Raw genomic sequence first — 16,085 nt, 5'->3', positions numbered from 1 at the left:
ATGGCACTCCAGAGGACTGAGACAGCTGGGGGATCTTCCTAGAGGGGGAGAGACGAAGGCTGTGCCCTGACAGATGTGATAGGACTTCCACAGGCGAAGAGGTGGAGAAAGAAGGCATTCCTCGTGGGAGAAGTCCTGGGAGGAAACACAGACGCACATATGTCCAGCAGGCTCCGAAACCTATGTGGTTAGAACAGAAGGTTCCTGGAAAAGAGAAGAGTGGGTGAGGAGATCGACTGGGGAGTCTGGTTCACTCTATAGACTTTTGCAAACTGAAGAGGGATCCAAGAAGCATTTCAGATAGCCAGAGCTAGCAGTTTTGTGTACAAGGAGTTGGAAATGAGATAAACTGTTGGTGGAGAGGCCATTTTGGAGATGTTTTCCTTTTAGAATCGTTTCATATTTAAGAATAGACAATAACTCCGACAGCCCCCAGAAAGGATGAACAAGATGATTCAATTCAACCAACATTTGTTGAGCACTTAGTATACACAAAGCAAGAGAAAACGTTAGACGCTTGTTAAAAGCAAATATTGGTGATTCTGGTTTTAAGCCACCCCTGAATTGAAGAAATCCAAACTAAACAGAACGCTAAGGAATTATTCCACTTCAAATGCCTGCCAATTTTCTCAAGATGCAGCTTGTGACAGATACAAATATATTCCAGGAAAGTACTTTCCCCTTTTCACTGCTGACTTTACAGACTTTAACATAAATAAGACAGGCAGCACTTTGTTTAGATAAATTTTTATGAAGGTATTAATCCATGGCTTAGTATATATTTCACTGTCAATGAAAAATTCACCTCTATTTAATTTTCCTTAAGAAATGAAAGTTTAAAACAAATTACCAGATCTTTAATGCAACCCAAAAAGCAACTTATGTTTTTGATGACTTGAAACCTACTCTACATTCAACTGGATGTTCAGACTTAGCTCAAAAGTCGAAGAAAAGATTAAACAGTTCTGGAACAAATCAGAATAAAGTTCCCAGGACTTATTAGGGTGCTTTTAGGTACAGGTCACATCCTAGGACACATTTCTCAAATCATATCATATAAGATGGCTCTAGGTGTTTGAAATGTGCATTTAGATGTTAATTTCATGTCACACTTCACCCATATAAAACCTAATGCCTGCTTAGACTCAGCTGAGCGCCATGAGGTTCTCAGATTCCATTATACCGCATACTTCAAAGAAACACTCATTTCTTTGGTGCATCTGCTTCATATATTCTGTCGTTTTCATTCATTTATTCATTTGACATACATTCGTTGAACATCAGTTCTAAAAAGCTCCAGGACCCATCAGGTTTTGGGGATGCAATAGTGCACATGCGCATGTGTCTCTGTGTGTGTGCGTGTGTGTGTGTGTGTGTGTGTGTGCTGGCACATATGTATATGTAGCCAGGAAGAGAAAAGGGGAGCAAATAGAACAGTAAAATCCAGAGATCTAGTCACTGGGAGAAGACTGCGTTAGAGAAGGCCCCTAGGAGTAGGATGAGACTTTTGAATTGGGTCTTCAGGGATGGGTTCAAGTGTGTCAGGCACTCTGATCCCTGACCAAGAAATTGTTCCTGCAAAGGCCTGAAGTAGTAAAGGCACTGTCAAAAGCTCATGTGGGACCAGGCCCCGTGGCTCACACCTGTAATCCCAACACTTTGGGAAGCTGAGGCGGGTGGATCATTTGAGGCCAGGAGTCTGAGACCAGCCTGGCCAACATGGTGAAAACCCATCTCTGCTAAAAATACAAAAGTTAGCCGGGCTTGGTTAAGCCTGCCTGTAATCCCAGCTACTCAGGAGGCTGAGGCACGAGAATCACTTTAACCTGGGTTGCAGTGAGCCAAGATTGCACCATTGCACTCCAGTCTGGACAACAGAGACTCTGTCTCAAAAAAGAAAAAAGCAAAAAAGCTCATGTGACGGGACATAAAGTGTGCATAAAATATACATTCACCTTGCAAGTAAATGGACTTGACCTTGAACGTAACTGGAAACCAGTGGAAGTGCCTCAGGCAGGCCTAAAGTGAAATTAAGGAAGGGCTCCTTCCTGCTTCAGAATGACTTGCTGCTTCATGAGCCCAGGGGAAGCAGAGGTGGGGTCAGCTCCAAAGACCTTTCTCTACCACATGGTCCTGGAGCAGCTGGCTGAGAGGTGAACCCACAACTCATGAAAACTCTTGACAGCCACATGACCGCCCGAATGCTGCCCTGCGCTGTGGAGGTGTGTGCTGTCCCTCACCACAACCTTAGTGCCTGCACAGCAGGGAGGGCCTCGGTTCCCTTCTGCAGCTGGCACCAGACACACCACCTAGATTTGCACTAAATGTTCCCTGAAGGGATGAAAAAGAATGCGTTGCCATGAAAAGCACATTTCTCTAGAAACGTTTTTGAAAAGTTCATTAACTTTTGGAAAAGTTGAAAATCTAGTATAATGAACACTTGTATACCCCTCACCTAGATTCATACATATATACACAGATATATATACACATGTACACACATATATATACATCACACACACACACACACACACACACACAGGCACACCTCAGAGATATTCTGGATTCAGTTCTGTATCACCACAATAAAGCAAGGTATGCCTGTATATATGCATACATGCGTGTAGGTATGTGTGTACACATATTTTTCCCTGAACCATTTAAAGTAAGTTGTATACACCCCTACCACAGTGTGTATCTCTTAAGAACAAGGACACCAGCCCACATAATCACGGTCATATACTGATCATACCCATGGAAATATAACATTGAGACAATACTATTATCCAATATACAGTCTGCAGTGAAACCCTAATTGTCCCCTTGTCCTTCATGGCTTTTTCTTTTTAAATCCAGAATCCAAATAAGGCATTGCATTTGGTTGTGAAGACTCTCTGGCCTCCTTTAATCCAGAACAGTCCTGGCCTTTGTCTTTCACGCATTGGCATGTCCTACAGAAGCTCTCACCATCTGGGTTTGTCTGTTTCATTAGATTAGGGTTGAAAATTTTTGGCAAAAATATGGGTTGTGGTTCCCATCGAACCTCATCAGGATGCACATAATCTAAGTATCCCCCATCATTGGGCAAGTGGGGTCTGCCAGATCTCTTCATGGTAAAGTGTATTTTCCCCTTTTATAATTAACTGAATTAAAATAATTTCCTCTTTATAATCCATGAAGTAACACTTTGAGACTAAGACTCTTCTGGGTCCCAGCCACCTTTTCCTGAACGTCTTTAGTACCCATTGATTATTTCTGCCTGAATCAAGTATTGGCTGAGTGATTTTCCAGCTCCATCCTCTCTTCTACACTTACTACCTGGTGTTCTTCAGCAAAGACCTTCCCCCTCTCCTCAGGGCTGGCAGCATGATAATGCAGAGCCTGTTTCAAAAAACAGTTTCAACATGGCAACAGCTCAGCAGCAAACCAGACACAGGGCCCGTGTGGCTGCTATGGCTGCACACCCATGAAGCCAGCCCTGCCCCAGCCCAGATGTATGTGCACTCAACAAGTGTCACTGCTCCCATGTCCCCACTTAGGCCAGTAAGAGCCCCATCAAGCAAGCTCCTTTTTGATGTGTTCATATCTGTTTTCAAGGACCCTGTCCTTTCTGGAACAGTAAGATCATCACAGGCTCACTTTGTTCCTTCCTCGACCCAAATCTAGAGTCAGTCATTTCTCCAAGAAACCCTAGCTCCATTCAGTGGGGAGAACGGTTGGTTAGAGCCAAGAGCTTCAGTTAGAGACCAAGCACTCGAGCTGGGCATGCTCCTGCCACTTGGGCGTCATTGCTCCTGGTCCTCTTGGATCAGGTTTTCTTTAACATCATAGTTGATACTGATTCCTCCCATTCAAATCCACATGACAGGGCTTTTCCTCACCTGTGCATCTTCCAGAATTGCATCTCCCTCTGCCACAGTGAGGACCCTAGTTCCCACCCGCTCCTAGAGATTCTCACTGTTTCCCACAACACTTGCCAATAGCCTCTGCTCCCGACAACAGACTCATAACACAGAGTTCAAGATGTTTTCACTTTTTGTTCTTCAGAGTATATCCCAGTGACATTTTCCACGTTTACTTGATTTTTGTGCAGCTTACTGATTTGACATAGATTTAGCTTCATGAATCTGTACTTAACAGAAGCGTTCGCCATTTTCCATTTTCTACATTTTCTTTTTTGCCAACGTACAACAATTTTGTATTGTTCAAAAGTCACACCAGTAAAAATGAATGTTCAAAAAAGTCTCCCCATCTCTGCCCTTCCCCCCTTTTCTCATTCATCCTTCATAGGTAGCATTTTTACCTCCACAGGTCACCTTTCTTACCCCCATAGGTTACCATTTTTATTAGCTTTTGGTTTATCTTTCCTGATTCTATCTGAAAAAAATAAGATTATTCATGGATCTTAACCAAAAGGTAGCATACTACATGCCATATTTTGCACTTTGCTTGAAAAGCACATTCGGTAGGCTCATCCGCACGTACTGTGTCTTTACTTCCTGATATCAGTGGGATGAGAGAATGTGTTAATAAAAATGTACCAGCAGAACCATTTATTAACAACAAAAAGTGTCTTTCCTAGCATGAGTTTTTAGGACTTCTTGATAAAACGAGGGGGCTGAACTAGTTGCTCTCCGAGGTCCCTTGCCATTCTAGCAGCCTAAATTATCCTCCCAGGAAGGGCACAGTGTAAGACAGCAATAACCCTCACGTCTCAGGAACTAAATTCTATTTACTTCTGAACACCAGCAAAATTATTTTTGCAGTTGCAAAAGTTTTCAAGGGCATGTTGAAGACCTGGAGCCTTGGGACAGGAAGCCTGTGAGAGGGAAACAAGAAATAATTAACAGACCAAATGTGGCCCCACATTCCTTTAAACAAACTCAAGAAAATGGAGACTTATAGAAAAGCAAAATACGGGCTAAATGTTTATTTTGATCAAGGAATCTTTTCTTTAGGAAAACTTCCACTTACAGTATCCTTTTAAATAGTATGTTTCTCTTAGTGCATTGAAAATGATTCAATCTTCAAAAGCCTGAGTCACCTTTTTTCCCCCAGAAACACGCTTGTGTTTATTATACATCTATCTGTAATATCTGAATGTAGATCTTTTAAAAAGTTAAAAGAATCATCAGGGTGCGGTGGCTCACACCTGTAATCCCAGGACTTTGGGAGGCCAAGGCGGGCGGATTACCTGAGGTCAGGAGTTCAAGACCAGCCTGGCCAACATGGTGAAACCCTGTCTCTACTAAAAATACAAAAATTAGCCAGGTGTGGTGGCAGGCACCTGTAATTCTATTTACTCGGGAGGCTGAGTCAGGAGAATCACTTGAACCTGGGAGGTGGAGGTTGCAGTGAGCTGAGATTGTGCCATTGCCCTTCAGCCTGGGCGACAGAGCAAGACTCTGTCTCAAAAATAAATAAATAAATAAATAAAATAAAAAGAATCATAAATCTGTTGCTGAGGATTGTGGCAGCAAAGCAGTATAAGGAAAGGGTGGGGGAAGGAAAAACTCACCCAAAATTGTTAGTTTTTTTAAAGGACAATGAGAAGGAAGTTCAGTATTTTTTTTCTCACTAAATCTGGAAGGTTCCATATTTTGGGCCGGTTCCTGGTAACGGATGGAAAGTACTAAAATGCAGCAACCTTACTTATATTACAATGCAGGTTAAAATGCTAGATTTGAAATAAGATCACCTATCCATTCTCGAGGATTTATAAAACCTGAGTGACATTATAACCCAAACAGAGTAAAAACCATTCCAAGCAGGTTCGTGGTTTTCCTAACATCTTCATAAATCCAGTAACTTAAACATTACCTATGAGAACCATAAAAAGAGACTTTGAAGTCTTTTTCTTAACGTGCTAGGAAAACACAGTAAATACACACTTATAAAGTACTATTTTTAACACAGGATTTATTTGTTACATTATAAACTCGGCAGCACATGAAACCAAGTAGTGAAAACATCTTTTCTCCCCACTTTAAATGAGAGGCTACTTTTTGTCTCCCAGTGGTCTTGGGGCCAGGTAGCTGGAAGGACTCAGCACTCTTGAGTTGGCGAGGGGTGCTTTGGGGATCTAAGCAGAAGAGGTGATGGGGCTGGTGGCCAGCTTAGGGACTCCCCCAGTTGGGGTCCAGGGTGTGCTCTTTTATCTGTACCACTGCTGGGGACTTTGGTAGCTCCGTGTTGTGCAAAGATACAAAATGTATGCCTCTGTGGGGCACAATACGTGAGTGCTGAAGTTCTGTGCAGATTTAATTATTAGCATGAACTGAAGGTACTGTCATTGTTTAACTCATCCGAACTTTTAAATGGATAACCAACCTTGAGGCTTAATTGGATTTTTTTAAAAAAATCAATTTCTAGCCATTGCATAGTGTTGAAATGAAGTGCTGCATTCTCAGGCAATTGTAAAATCAGTTTTGCTCAAGACTATTTTTTATTATTTACAACTTTAAAGTGACATTATACATCTCGATAAGCATTTTATGTACACATATACCTTTCATAAACAACCACAAACATACACGTACATACATTGAGTCACGTCACAAAAGAATCATTATTTTCTGTTGAGCAGCAGGCTGATTCATCAGCAGCAATCTCTTCACACCAATTATACAAAAAACTGAGCTGGGGATAATGACATACCACTGTTTGCAAATCTCTCTCAGCCTCAGCCGGTCTCATCTTTGTAATAAGAAAAAAATCCTTGAGGAAGCTTTTACCAAATCGCATCTTGACCATTAAATCTTTCTTGAGGAAGGTCATTTAATTTTATGGAAAGAAATGAAAAATTAAAATGGCATAAGCAGAAATAGTCCTGGTCTGGAAATCGGAACACTGACGATTCTAGTTCTAGTCCTGTGGCCTTGGCAAGAGAAAAACTTGGGTCTCAGTTTCTCCATCTGGAAAAGGGGGATGTTGGGATGGGGGAATTGTTCTCTTCACCATAGTTGATGAAAATGGAGGTCTAGCATGGTGTCCTGGGTCAGAACACCAAGTTAAAAAAAAATACAAAGAAAACATTTGATCCCCTCAGCACTTCCTCTGAGAAAAAGAGGCCAATGGTGCATAGAGGATCTTCTGCCTCCATTACAAGATCTATAAAATGAAAGCAATAGTGACTACTGAGGGCAGAGTTTGGATGATTAGTTAACAGCAATTACAGAATTATCCTTGACAGCAAATGCTAAGCCCAGTGGTGTCTTTTAACTGAGCCTGATTTAAACGTGCATTGTGTTGAATGGAGTATCATTTAGATGGTCCATTTTAGCCAGATTACAGAGCTGAAATGGAGAACCACACAGTTACCCTGAGCATTCAGGACAGTCCAGAGAGCTAATCTGGACAATTGGACACGATTATTTGCTTTTGCCTCAGTTGACCAGATAACTGTACACAAGTCTCTGCCGTTTAACTCCATGGAATGTCCCTTTGTGTCGTAAGAAAGCCTGGCCATAGACTGGTGTGCCCTGACGTCTGTCCAAGGGTGGCATGGATTTGGGGACAAGCTGCACGCAGCTGACACCTAAAATCTAACTGAATGCTAAATCAGAAGCACTTTCACACATGCTAAAAGTCTCTGCTTGCACCCAGGACTCTCATGAGTTCCTTCTAATACTCATCACTTTGGAGGAGGTTGTTTTCAAAACAGAATTAAACAAAACCATCAGGGAACAAGGTTATAAGTGACATCTGGGTGGTCAAGAAAATTTGGAAATAAAATTATTATTATTATTTTTTGCTTTAAGAGGGAGTCTTGCTCTGCTGCCCAGGCTGGAGTGCAGTGGTGTGATCTCGGCTCACTGCAACCTCCGCCTCCCAGGTTCAAGCAATTTTCCTGCCTCAGCCTCCCTGGTAGCTGGGATTACAGGTGTGTGCCACCACACCCAGCTAATTCAGTATTTAGTAGAGATTTTAGTAGAGACGGGGTTTTACTATGTTGGCCAGGCTGGTCTAGAATTCTTGACCTCTAGCAATTCACCTGCCTTGGCCTCCCCAAGTGCTGAGAGGCATGAGCCACCTTGTCTGGCCAAGACAATTAGTTTTTCAGAGCTAAAACACACCAAAATATACAATTGTAGGCGTGCATGTATGTGCATACACAGTTCTGAAATGTAACTCACATTGGATGAACCAGGTCTGCCTACCTAAATCTTAGAAGAAATGGAAACTCACCATAACTAATGGATGAATTATAACCATGGGAAAGCAGGAAGTCTTTGTGATGAGCTGTCTTCCCTACACCCAACTAGGGATATCCCTTCTGTGAAAAGGTCTCTCCACATGGCTCCACATGGCTTGACTAGAGTAAGGGATGCCTATGATCAAACTCATGGCCACGTGTAGAATGACATGCTATCCCATTAGATTTAGATACAAATGGTGCTAGGCTAGGTAAATTTTGATGCGGCTGCAGAACTATGGCAGATGGACCAGGAAGGATTCTAGATTGCTTAAACATCAGATTAGGATCAGACTTTTTACAGAATGGCCACTAAATTTCACAGAGGAAATCTATATCCAGCCTGTTTACCTACTGTCAAAGTGAGTGTTCAAAGGGACACCCCAATGGCCCCCCACTTCCAGGCCTCCTGGCAAGTCACGCCTCCAAGTCACTGGTGGCATCTTGCAGTTCTCCACTGATGGCAATGCTTCTTCAGATTGTGTCGCATGCTCTTGTGGCACCGGTTCAAGACTGGGCCACCAAAGACTCAGCTGAGAACATAACCCAAGAGGTCACCAATCACACGGGTGTTGGCACCTTTATGTGGTCCCCTTTGGGATGGAGGATTCTTTAACGTTATTAAAATATCATTGCCGGTCAGAGTGTTCTTAAACCCTATGGCAAACGTTTCTCCTTTGGGAATGGATTTGATTCTTGGACAGAGCCAGTGGCCAACAAGTGACTTGGGGAAATATAATTTCCAAACAAAAAACAAGGTGAGAGCACAAGAGGAGGCGGTTGTTTCTTCTGTGTGGTTTGTCAACAGGCTCTGAAGAGAACTGCTGTGAGTCACTGCAGCACCTCAGGACCAAACGCCAAGTGTGCCAAGGAGACCTGGCAGGACAGCTGCTATCTTTTGTATGTATAGGTTCTGGTGATGAAACCACATACCCCTACCGTGACTCAGGTCCACATCTCCCACCAGCGTACGTATGCATGAAAGTCAAGCTTCAGGACAAAGGTCCTCCTTGGGGGACCCCAGGACAGGCACAATCAAGGGGAAACACAGTCTTGGTTTTGAGTTCCACTGGCAAACACTATCCCTGAAGTTTTGGCGTAACAGAGTAGGAAACAGTCATTTAGAAAGTCAAGTCTCCTAGAGCCTGTGTGTCAGAATTACTTCTCAACAAAGCACACCACAGTTTTATTTGAAGATTTCCAATTGTTTTTTGGTATGTATGTAAAGATATATTTTCATAAGAAAAATAATTATCTGCCTTTTAGGCAGTTTTCCTTTTTGTATATTGGACAGGAAATAGATTGTCCCTTTGAAAGCATTCAATAGATAGATCAACTTTCAGACACCAAGGCAAAGGCCTCAGGCACAAAACAAAGAGTCAGGGGCCCAAAGGATCACAAAACTGGCTGGGCCCTCCCCTAACACAAACGCATTGGAAGAAACATGAGCCCATTGTTAAGATTAATACGAGGATTGCAGGGTGTTCTTTAATCTGCATGATTGCTTTATTGTACAAAAAGTTTCCAGTAACAGTAAATTGGTTTTTAAAAAGGACAAAAAAAGTCATTTTGGATAGAAGCACTTCACTCATTGCTTTATTTAAGCATACAAGAAAAAAAGTCTTATCTGACCAATTAGGGTGGAAGGGTTTTATTACCTTTAAGAAACCATTAGCTAGGATAAAACACTGAAATCACTTGTGTCGAAACAAATAAATAATGTAAATAACGCTCTCTCAATTAGCAGAGGGTGAATCAGAGACACACACCGCTTCACACGCATGGCCCAGCCAGCACCACCACCCCCACCCCCACCCCCACCCCCAAAACGAACACAACAAGAGACAGCAGTTTTCAGTTACAATCTTGGGAAAGATTAGGAGCTTTGGAAAACTGATGGTAAACATGTCTGTTTCTCCTTCTACCTCCACTCAACCTGAGCCACCCCTGGACACTTTAAAGGAGGCATGTGGGCTGGGCATGGTGGCTCACACCTGTAATCCCAGCACTTTGGGAAGCCGAGGTGGGAGGATCATGAGGTCAGGAGATTGAGACCAACCTGGCCAACATGGTGAAACCCCATCTCTACTAAAATACAAAAAATTAGCCAGGCGGGGTGGCACGCACCTGTAGTCTCTGCTACTCGGGAGGCTGAGGCAGGGGAATCACTTGAACCTGGGAGGCAGAGGTTGCAGTGAGCCGAGATCACACCACTGCACTCCAGCCTGGCGACAGAACAAGACTCCATCTCAAAAAAGAAAAAAAAAGAAAAAAGAAAAAAGAGAAGGCATGTGTCCAGAGGCTGCACCCAGGGATGCCCAGAGGGAGCCTGCCCTGCTAGGCCTCTTCTCCAAGGGCGCATCCCAGGCAGGGGAGACTGGCCTGGGTGATCGTTACCTCCACAGCCCAACAGAGTGCGGAGAAGCATGAGATGCCCACAGACAATGGCTGTCAGCAAGTAAAGGGAAAGAAACCCTGAGGTACCATGATTCTTTTCTCTTACTTCCTCAAATGCTGCTGATCTCTCCCCAAGTACAGGCTCAACAGAAAAATACAGTGGTTTGAGGACCCCAAGAAGTCAGCACACAGGCCTGGGGTCAGCTAGCTCCAGGCTGGGTCTATCTCTCTCCCACCTTGGGAAAACAGTCACAGCACCAGTGCCCTGGCTTCAAGTGGAATGGGACAGTTCCCCAACCTGGAGGACATCCTTAAAACAATCTCTAATCAGGTCTGTTATTTTACTCAAATAGGTGCAGGGACAAAAACCAACCTTCATCAGCCTATTTGGTGAAAATAAATATAAACAAACGATGATCTTCTCCCTACAGGGTCAGTTTCCTTCACGAGTTTCTAAGACTCAGCACTTTAAAAAAGCTTGAACAGGAATCCGGTATTGCCACTGCAGACCGTTTTTGAGGCCAGTTCCCCAATTCAGACAGCCCCACTCCTAAGAGGAGCAGGTCTAACTTGGAACGTCTCAACCATGGGTTAAAATCAGCTGAGATGAAAGAACACCTCCAATGACTCTCAAGAGCTATGGAAGCCTCAACATTTCAGGGGTGACTGATGAGGTGCTGGCTTCTTATTTTCTGGCCCTCTTTCCTAAACAATACTTGTCAGGGAAGACCAGGGTTGCTTCCTGAAATGCCAGGGACACCTCTAGGTCCTTACCATTCCACAGCTACATCAGTAATAAGAAAACCAGTGGCTGCCGGAGGTGGCACCAACTTGGAAAGGGAAGGCTGGGGCAGGGGTTTGGATGTTAAGCCCATGAGCTGTTTGGACAGCTTCAATCTCTGAACTTGAGTTTAAATTTCTGGAAACAACTTCAAAGTCAACTCTAGAGAGACATTTTATGTGACTGGTCCAAATAAAATGCAGTACATCGAATGAGGTCATACACTTCTTAAACTTTGTAAGAGAAGCAAAAACAATGGAAACGCCATTAAAAATTACACAAAGACCATTAAAACTCTACTGGTGTCAATTAAAACAAGGCCAATAAAACATGAACAACTTCAAACTTCCCATCCCTTTCCACACTATTCTACAGTTGTAGGAATTATTTGAGCACCATATTGATAACAGGTAGGAAAATGACGAAGTCTTACTTTGGCGATCTGACCCACACTCACGCAAACGAGGAGCTTCAGTTAAGATGCCCACAGTCCTTGGCAATGTGCCTGCTTCCTAGGCATTGCTCAGTGGCAATGGAAGAGCCAATAAATCAAATCACTGGTGGAATATTTTACTTTGAAATGGAGTGATGTTTGGTTAATAATTTGAGATCCACTAATCCTAAATGGGGTGACCCATTTAAAATGGCCTCTGTGTAAATTCACAGTTCATTAAATAGTGTCTGGTTTGAACAGGTCATTATGTAGTTAGTATATAAGTAATGGATTGAGCAAGGAGACTGGGGATACCCATGGGGACACACTGGCTGAGACTGGTGGCTTTCATAACACTGTCAAGCTTTCTTTTAATGCGAGATTCATTCAAATCGCCAACTTAATTTTAGGTGGTTTTGCTTAGTAACCCCTTTTGGTTTACAGTAGAAAATGCAGTGCAAAAATTTTAAATAAGGAATATTCCATTTACAATTAAACTTATGAAGCTGTTTTGACTGGCCCATCTAAATATGTTAATTAACATCAATGATGGTTTCTTATTTTTCACACTTTGTTACTCTGATCATTAACAGTGATGGAAAAGCTAAATTAAGTTAATGGGGAACAAATTATAAATTCTTAAAGGACTTCTTAGTTGTTTTCAACTGGAAAATATATAGGGAAAGATGAAGAGGTATTTTTGCCTCTACTCATCAATTTTTGGTACCAAATTTCTTAAAAACCAGATGGTTTAAAGAAAATTTTTCCAAAAATTATTTTAACATTCTGCTCAGACATGGCTGCTAAAAAAATAGCATATACACATATAATACTGAACAGCTTCTGCAGTCCCTGTAAACTTTCAGCTCACTTTCTCTAAGAAAAATATATACTATAACTGATCACAGAACTCAATCTCTATTGTGCAGCAGTATCAAAGGTCCTTAAATTCTCAAAAATGAAGGAAAAACAAAAGCCCATTCCCCGGACCGCTTGAGCAGGACTAGTGGAGGAGGAGTCCGTGGATGGAAAGGTTCTCTGCCCCGACGCCCTCGGATTCCTCGGGGCTGCACCTCTGACGGCAGCTGGCCTGCACAGGCCAAGCCCCTCACACCGGGAGATGCATGCGTGCAGCACACACGAGAACCCAATGCCACTTATCGAGACTTCACGCCAACGAGGACAACAATGAGCACAATGATGATGACAAATAATATTAAAATCACAAGCATCTTCCGATTCTTCTTTTGATACTGTTCTGCCTACAAAAAGAGGAGGGGAAAAAAGGCAGTCATTTTCCCCAAAATCCCAAATCAGGTCCCACGTGTTTCCAGACTCAGGCTTCTGGATCTGTGTGCACAGTGACTGAGGTCTCTGCTACAGGCTACATGATCGTAATCCCTTCATCAATCCAAGGGAATTCTGTCACCAGGAGTGGAAGAGCCCCATGATCCCGGAGCTGCTTATTTGCCCTGGGCGTGGAAATGGACTTGTTGGAAACCTACTACTAAGACAAAGTCTGACAGGGAAGTCAAAGCTCATGCTTCCGGATGCTGCGGGGCCTGCTTCTCCCTGCTTCTCCTCGCTTCTCCTTCCACAGGCCGTCCATTCTTGGTCCTGGCTCCTTGAGCGAATGCTCAGCTCCTTCACCGCGGAAGGAAACAACGGGCTGGAGGAGCGTAAGTGGCAGGTAGGCAAAGATGCCCCCAAAGAGGCCCCATTTCGGCCTCCCCTAAATCTGGAAACAAGAACTCATCCTTTGAAATAAAAATGGACACGATACAGCAAAGGCAGCCCCAAGCTCAACCTGGGGACAAGGCTGCACCCTGCTTCTCTCTTCACCTGAACACCGCATCCTGGAAGCTCAGCGGGAGGAGTGCGGGAACTCCACCGTGCCTGGTACAGAAATGCCAGAGGGCACCGCCTGGCTGGTGAAAGACACACAGCACTGAGAAAGGAGAGCCAGAGGGCAGAAGAGTTCAGAGGGAGCCAGGAAGCACGTCCAGGGAGAGCATGAGCTGCCCTCTTCCAGACCTTGCTATGGCACGGGAGGAAGGGCAGCGGGAAGGCAGCCCTGGCGAGAATGGCAATTTCTTCTCCTCCATCCCCCTCGGTGGGCTTGTTTCCGAAGCAAGCCTGCCCGCCCACCTGGAGGAGCCCCCTCATCCACCAGGAGGAAGCCACTGGCGAGTTGGGTCATGGGGAGCAGCTCCCAAAGCTCAATCACCCTTAGACCAACCGACTGCTGAGCACCGGCCAGCCGCGGTGCTGCACACAGCCTTGTGGCTGGAGGGAAGACGGAGCACGCTGACTTTTCTAATAAGTAACCCAGAACATCAGGGAAGCCAGTACTAAATAATATATGGTAAAACCTCTCAAAATGATTTATAAAGTAGAACCTAAAACAAAATTTTTAGTTCCCACTAGATTTGCTCACTCCCGCAGAGAAAGCTTTTTATCTGTTATATTACAAAACATGTTTCACTAGTTTTTATTTAAGAAACTTCAAAACCAATGCATAATTCAGCAGCACATCAAAACCTGGGTATTACAGAATGAGAAACTAAAGTTAGTTTTCACTTTTAATAGATAGGGCTTGGCAACCAAATTAGTCTAAATGCTTAAGGAGCCCCTGCTTAGACGAGGTCAGACCTCTCTTCCCCACCACAGGCTGGAATCTCATATCCACCCAGCACATGGCAACAAGCACCATGAAAAGACAGCTCAGGGTTTCGGGTTAGACAAGGGTAAGGGCTGACTTTTTGTAAACCCAATGCTGCTGTTAGATGGGGTGATCTCTGGTATAGGAAGCAACTGATTTTAGAAAAACGGTAGAGTAGTCCAATAGCGAATTGGCAAAACACTCATTACATGGCTAGAAATCCCACTGGGCCTCAAAGATACAAGAAAATGGACACTACTTGTGAAGTACTGTTATGTTCCTTTTAAGGAAAATATGTAACCAGTTATATACGAGAGCTACTCAGCAGTTTATGCCATGTTTCTCATAACCGATTATAAGATTCCTAAGATGCTTTCCATCTATTTTTTTAAAAGAACAAATATCATAAAAAACACCCCTGAAATAGCTACCTTATTAGCACAGAATAGAAGAACTACTACGCTCACTTCAACAAACTTCTCTTTTCTCAAGGTAATCCACAGATATTCTGTGGTAATTAAAGAGAAAATTAGATTTTTATCTTCTCCAGAATGATTTACACCAGCAATTCATCAGAAATGTGTCACAACGAGAGGCCTGAGTCAGTGGCAACAAGCAGATTTTCAACACATACTTTAGCAAATGCCCATTCAATTGATTTCCTAAAACAAGAAGCCTCAGAAAAGGATGAAATATTTTCTAAAAGGAAGAAAACTCCAATCCCTTTAGAATTTACTGTCATAAAAAGGATTTCTTAGTAATTCTGGATCTAAGTGTGAGATACACTTGGAATCATTAACTGCAATAAAATGGCGACAGCCCCCACAATTGGCTTTAAATGAAATGAATCCCTTTTTACACTACCGTGTTGAGAATGGACAACACAAACAAGAATGCTGAAGATAGTTATGGTGGAAGAGAACCCTCTTACCAATTCCTGATTATTTGAAAACAGTTCCTAAAATTCCCAATTCTTGAAAGACGTATCATTACCTTGTGAAGTTGTTTCAAGCCATCTTCCGTTTTGATACAGGACTGTTCAATGTTATAGTCAATTCTATCAAGGACTGTACCCTAGGTAACAAATGACAGTTATAGACGATCAACAATGGCAACTGGGAAAACTGGACATCAAAAATGAGATATACAAATTACAGACATCATCATCCATAAGATGATGCTTTCCTTCCCTGTGTGCTGCAGGTATACACGGAGGGCTCTGGAGTCCCCCTCAAGCAGGGTCAGGAGCTCGATGGCAGAGTGCTGGTTAGTGCCATCACGTCTAGTTCACGAGAAAGAAGTACTGACAGACCGAGGTTTCCTTTTTGGTTTTCGCTACCATACAATATGCCATATTCAGACTTACTTGGGCCTTAAACAATATATAGTTCAGTGGAAAGAGGCTCTGAACAGCAGAGAGGCTCTGTACCCATTTTGTGCCTACACACTTGGACTCATGTAAGCAGAGAACAGCAGCACAACCCTGTTAGGAGTAGACCGCAAACGGACTATCATGTCTATAAATGTGAATACACATCTATATGGGTCAGAGCAGACAATGTACCATCTAAAATTAAAAATCTGGCCTCAAGGAAAGGATGTTTAATGGTTTAATCTC

The 16,085-nt window shown here is 43.1% G+C and overlaps 1 protein-coding gene across 8 annotated transcripts in view; it reads right to left on the bottom strand.

Moving 5' to 3' along the window:
- Window positions 1–95: 95 nt before the first annotated feature.
- Window positions 96–16,085, bottom strand: part of STX16 (syntaxin 16) — a 37,518-nt gene continuing 21,528 nt past the window's right edge. For 7 of the 8 annotated variants that reach the window (XM_012467525.3, XM_012467527.3, XM_012467526.3 and 4 more), the window contains 2 exons: window positions 15,461–15,541; window positions 9,677–13,067 (listed from right to left, as the gene is read on the bottom strand). In XM_012467525.3, coding sequence (XP_012322948.1) covers window positions 12,963–13,067; window positions 15,461–15,541 — 186 coding nt within the window. In that variant the 3' untranslated portion in view covers window positions 9,677–12,962. Of the gene's footprint in view, window positions 205–9,676; window positions 13,068–15,460; window positions 15,542–16,085 lie in introns of those variants that run through there. The other variant, XM_064382548.1, reaches the window with a different exon arrangement.

The sequence above is a fragment of the Aotus nancymaae genome, unplaced genomic scaffold (genome assembly GCF_030222135.1).
Source record: "Aotus nancymaae isolate 86718 unplaced genomic scaffold, 86718_ANA_hifiasm-v0.15.2.pri h1tg000029l, whole genome shotgun sequence".
NCBI classification, from domain to species: domain Eukaryota; kingdom Metazoa; phylum Chordata; class Mammalia; order Primates; family Aotidae; genus Aotus; species Aotus nancymaae.
Note: the sequence above shows the minus strand (reverse complement) of the source record. Positions and strands in the feature narration are given on the sequence as shown.